The 5,301-nt window shown below is 49.9% G+C and overlaps 1 protein-coding gene across 2 annotated transcripts in view; it reads right to left on the minus strand.

Annotated features, from left to right (window-relative positions):
• LOC112551557 overlaps positions 1–4,575 on the minus strand; it is a 15,328-nt gene extending 10,753 nt beyond the window's left edge. The window contains exons 1-2 of one of the 2 annotated variants that reach the window (XM_025213182.1): positions 3,914–4,575; positions 2,873–3,566 (exon numbers count right to left, since the gene is read on the minus strand). In XM_025213182.1, coding sequence (XP_025068967.1) covers positions 2,873–3,566; positions 3,914–3,958 — 739 coding nt within the window. In that variant the 5' untranslated portion in view covers positions 3,959–4,575. Of the gene's footprint in view, positions 1–2,493; positions 3,567–3,913 lie in introns of those variants that run through there. The other variant, XM_025213181.1, reaches the window with a different exon arrangement.
• Positions 4,576–5,301: the final 726 nt, after the last annotated feature.

Here is a 5,301-nt window from a genome sequence, read left to right on the forward strand (position 1 = left end):
TCCAAGTCGCTGATGAAGACATTGAAGAGTATCGGTCCTAGGACCGAGCCCTGCGGGACTCCACTGCCCACACCCTTCCAGGTCGATACTGACCCATCCACTATGACTCTCTGGGTGCGACTCTCTAGCCAATTCACCACCCACCGGACTGTGTAGTCATCCAAGTCACAGCCTCTTAACTTGTTCACCAGTATGGGGTGGGATACCGTATCGAAGGCCTTCCTGAAGTCTAAGTATATGACGTCAACCCCTACTCCTGTGTCCAGGCGTTTTGTAACCTGGTCATAAAAAGAGAATAGATTAGTCAGGCATGATCTACCTGCTATGAACCTGTGCTGGTTTCCCCTCAGCATAATTTTTCCTGCCAGGCTCTCGCAAATGTGAGCCTTGATAATTTTTTCAAAGACTTTGCCAAGGATGGAGGTGAGACTGACTGGCCTATAGTTGCCTGGGTTCTCCTTCCTCCTCTTCTTGAAAATGGGGACCACATTGGCCCACTATGACTCCGAGATCCCTTTCCGCTTCTGTGCTCCTGACATGGTCACTTCCCAGCCAGTAGATATGCTGGATATTTTTGCACCCTAGGTGCAGCACTCTGCACTTCTCCTTGTTGTATTGGATCCTATTGCGTACTGCCCGCTTTTCTAACCTCTCCAGGTCTGCCTGCAATTGTTCCCTACCTTCTGGAGTGTGCACTTCACCCCACAATTTAGTATCATCCACAAACTTGGACAGAGTACACTTCACACCTGCATCCAGGTAACTGATGAAGATATTGAAGAGTACAGGTCCAAAGATTGAACGCCGTGGGACACTACTACCCACATCCATCCAGGTCAATACCGACCCATCTACTACCACTCTCTGCGTGAGCCTGCTAAGCCAGTTTGCCACCCACCGGACCATGCAGTCTCTTAATCTATTTATGAGAATAGGATGAGATACCGTATCGAAGGCCTTGCTAAAGTCCAAGAAAATGACACCCACCTCTACTCCTGTGTCTAAGCATTTTGTGACCCCATCATAAAACGAAACCTGATTGGTCAGGCATGATCTACCTGCTACAAATCCATGCTGGTTTCCCTGCTGTATTATTTTTCCTGCTGGACTCCCACAAATATGATCCCTCATAATCTTTTCAAAGACCTTTCCAAGGATGGAGGTGAGACTGACTGGCCTATAATTACTAAGATCCTCCTTCCTCCCCTTCTTGAAAATAGGGACCACATAGGCCTTTCTCCAGTCCTCTAGGACCTGACCTGAGCACCATGAGCTCTCAAACAGCCATGCCAATGGTTCTGCTATGACACCAGCCAATTCCTTTAGTGCCTTCGGATGCAGCTCATCTGGGCCTGCTGACTTGAACACATCCAGTCCATCCAAGTGACTCTGCACCAAGTCAGCATCGACAGTTGGTAGGCTGGTGTCCCTCTGATGCCCATCTAAGAATCCATTAGGAGACTTATCTTGAACCCTGCTCAGGAACACTTAGGCACAAAACTCATTGAATAGCTCAGCCTTGTCCCCCCCTGTCTGTCACTTCTTGCATTTCTCCTCCTTGTTTAGTAGGGGTCCTATGCTGCCCTGTGCCTTCCTTTTACTCCCTAAATCCCTAAAAAAAAGACTTTTTGTTGTCTTTAATTTGTGTTGCCAGCCTCAGCTCTGTAGTTGCTTTGGCCTTTCTGACTGCCTCCCTGCAAGTGAGGGCCAAGTAGGTATAGTCCTCCTTGGTAGCTTCCCCCTGCTTCCACCGACTATATGCCTTCTTTTTTGCCTTTAGCTCCCCTGGATTTCCCTGTTTACCCAAGAAGTTTTTTGGCTCCTTTCCCCCTTTTCCCTCGTACTGGGATAGTCTCCCTCTGTGCCCAAAGGATCACTTCCTTTAGGAACACCCAGCCTTCCTGGACTCCCATCTCGCCAATACTCTTCTCCTGCAGTGCTTCATTGACTAGACTCCTAAGCACACTGAAGTTAGCCTTCCTAAAGTCAAGCACTTTCACTGTACCAGTTATCTTACCCACCCTACGCCATATGTGAATTCGATTGATTGGTGCTCACTGTCCCCAAGGTGACCGTGAATCTGCAGCTCCCCTACCAGGTCCAACACCAAATCCAGTAAGGCATTCCCCCTAGTGGGACTGTATACCTCCTGCATTAGGTGAAGGTCCTACATGCAGGTTAAGAATTTACATGAATGGTTAGATTTGCCTGACTGCTCCTCCCAGCAGAGGTCAGGGTAGTTTAGGTCCCCCATGACAACCACGTTCCTAGACTGTACGGCCTCTGAGAGCTGCCTCAAGAATTCCAAGTCTATTTTTTTCTCTTGGTGTAGTGGTCTGTAGCAGACCCGCCCCCACCAAGTCCCTTTCCCCATGACCTCCATGTATCCTAACCCACAATGCCTCAGCCTCAACTTTCTCCTTCTCTGATCCCATTTTGATTAGGGTAGATGTATAATGCTCTTTTACATAGAGAGCAACACTACTCCCTTTCCTCCCTAGTCTGTCCCTTCTGTACAACCTGTAGCCCTCAATGTGTACTGCCCAGTCATGGGTAGGGTCCTACTAGGTTTCCATTAGCCCCACTAAATTGAAGTTATTATCTTCAAGCAGAAGTGCAAGTTCTTCCTGCTTGTTTCCCATGCTCCTAACATTAGCATAGAGGCACTTGAGGCCTCCGAATGGTGCCTTTGCTGCTCCCCCCATTCTGATGCTCAAAGGACCCCTTGGTACTTACCTGGGGTGTACTGCTGCATGTCTTGCAGTCTGTAGGTTCTAGACTCTCTCCATCTCCTGCCTCCCCATCCCCTGTTGTACTTAGTTTAAAGCCCAACATAGGAGGTCAGCCAACCTGTAAGAAAAGAGACTCTTACCTTTTATGGAGAAATGAAGCTCATTGCGTCCCAGGAGGTCTCTTGCGTGGAAGTGCAGATCATGGTTCAGGAAGCCAAAACCTGCACGATGGCACCAACTCCAAAGCCGCGGGTTGACTTCCCTGACACTGGTGACGTGATGCCTACTGTGACCGCTGACCAGGAGGATTGACAAGAAGACCACCTGCTCCCCCGTCTTCCTAAGCCTGGTCCCAAGAGCCTTGTAGTCACTTATGATACGATCTGGACTACTCCTGGCTGCATCATTTGTTCCCACATGGATGAGGACTATGGGATAATTGTCGGAGGGCTGGATGAGATCAGGAATTCTCATAGTGCCATCTCTGATCCTGGCTCTGGGCAGGCAGCAGACTTCATGTGCCATAGGATCCAAATGACAGATGGATCCCTCTGTTCCTCTCAGCAAGGGGTTGCCCACAATGATGATGAGGCGTCTCTTCTGCTGCTTACCTGGCCGGTGCTCAGCTTGCTCAATGATGGCGGCAGGCCCCTCCAGTGCACTTCCCCCCACTGCACACTCCTCCAATGGAGCCAGGGCCTCATATTTGTTCCCCAACTGCACCGAGGGAGCTGTCTCTGTGGCGAGAGGTCTGGCCCCTGAGATGACCATCCTCCACTCTCCAGCATCTGCATCGGGGCATTCCCTCGCAGCTTCTTTGCCAGGAGTCTTGTCCTGCAGAGAATGAAAGTAGCCATCCATCTCTTCTTCAGTTGCTCAGATCCTCTGCAGCCTGCTCACCTCTGCCTGGAGTTCCCTTACCTGCCCCTGTAGGGACCCAGTCCGGGCACATGTGGGACAGGCAACGGAACCCCCAGCCCCCTTGCTACCCCCAGGCCTCAGAGTGGGGGCCTGGGGGTAGCCCTGGCAGACAGGGGGCCAGGGCACTGCCGACCCATCCAAGGGGCCTGTCTGGGTGGAGGCCTCACAGGAGCTCCAGGCTGGAGGCAGCAGCAGGGCAGGGGCCCTGGCTGCACTCTGTGTTACCACCCCCATAGTAGCCCCCCACTTCATTCACTTACCTGAATACCTTGTATTCCTGCCCACGACTGGCCTATGAACTGCATGCAAACTGCTGTCCTGTTGCCAGTCCCTGTTCGCTGGCTCCCTGGTCACAGGCAAATGAAAGAGGAGAGACCAGGTAGGGTATTAGGTGGAGCCAAAACTATCAGTAAGCCCTCCTCAGGAAGATGCAGTCCTGAAATGGTAACATCAAGTCCCAGTTCCAGGCTGCATGATTCCAGGACAGCATTTGTCCTGGATTTGCAGTATTGTGGAGGGACCCGGGTTTTCAGCCCACATCCACCCCCACCCCACCATGGGCTCCACTTGGCTTGGCTTTGCTAATCTTAGGCCTCCCTCAGCAAAAATAAAAGTCAGTGCCTATGACTCAGCTGCTCTGGCAACAGTCTGAAAATGTGACTGGGGCAAGCCTGGACTACCAATTAGAAAAATATAAGACTGTAACTGAAGGACAGGTAAGACGTTTGTGGGACTGAGGTGAGAGGCCTGGTTGTATTTGCTTAATGGCAATATCTGTGATTTTTCATACACAGTTTCATGACACCAATGCACATGGAGGCCAGGTACAGGGGTTACACTTATTGCACAGTAGGTACATAGAAAGCACTCTACAGCCATAACTGAACAGACAGTCAGGGCACATAGAGCTCTGTAAAAATGGTGAATCCCACTCTAAGATAACCCTGGATGGATGTGGTATCAGACTTCAGCGCTATGGGTTAGAGTGCTGTAATGAACATCTGTACCAGATCCCACTATGATTCATGGTAGGTTGCATTCCACCAGCAATCCATGGGGCTTTGCAGCCCTCTGCTCATCCCCCATCATAGGGTGGCAGTCTAGCTGTGGCCAGAGCTCAACTTGTCTGCCTAATCACCAGGATGGCCCTGCCCTGCCCTTGGGCTGTCAATGACAAGAGTCAGCAAAGCCTCTGTTCTCAGGCCTGTCTGCATCTTCCCTCCATGTAGCATAAATTCACCCAAACAAAGAAAACTGCTTATTGCTGAATTTCTCTTATTGCATATTGTCATGGATAAAGGTAACCAAGTGCTGAAAGTGGGTCTGCTGCTATTTTGCCTCTGCTCACAGTTAACCTGTCTTAAGAACTGATTGATCTGCACTGGTTTCTGGAAATGGGAAAGTTCCCTAGTGGAAGTAAAAATGCACTTGAACATAAACAAAATGTATATCAGCACACCTATGTATACTATTATGTAGCTTCACTACTTTCTGACTTGTCTGGGGAAACCAAATGCATGTGTAAAAAAGTAGATTATGAGAAGTGCTTACACTGCCTGTGCTCAATATAGGATGTAGGACCAGAAACCCATGCTTTTGGAATAACAGAGACTTGGTGTGCTGCCCTTGGCATTTCCCTGACACGTCT

This window comes from Alligator sinensis, unplaced genomic scaffold (genome assembly GCF_000455745.1).
Source record: "Alligator sinensis unplaced genomic scaffold, ASM45574v1 scaffold680_1, whole genome shotgun sequence".
NCBI lineage: Eukaryota > Metazoa > Chordata > Crocodylia > Alligatoridae > Alligator > Alligator sinensis.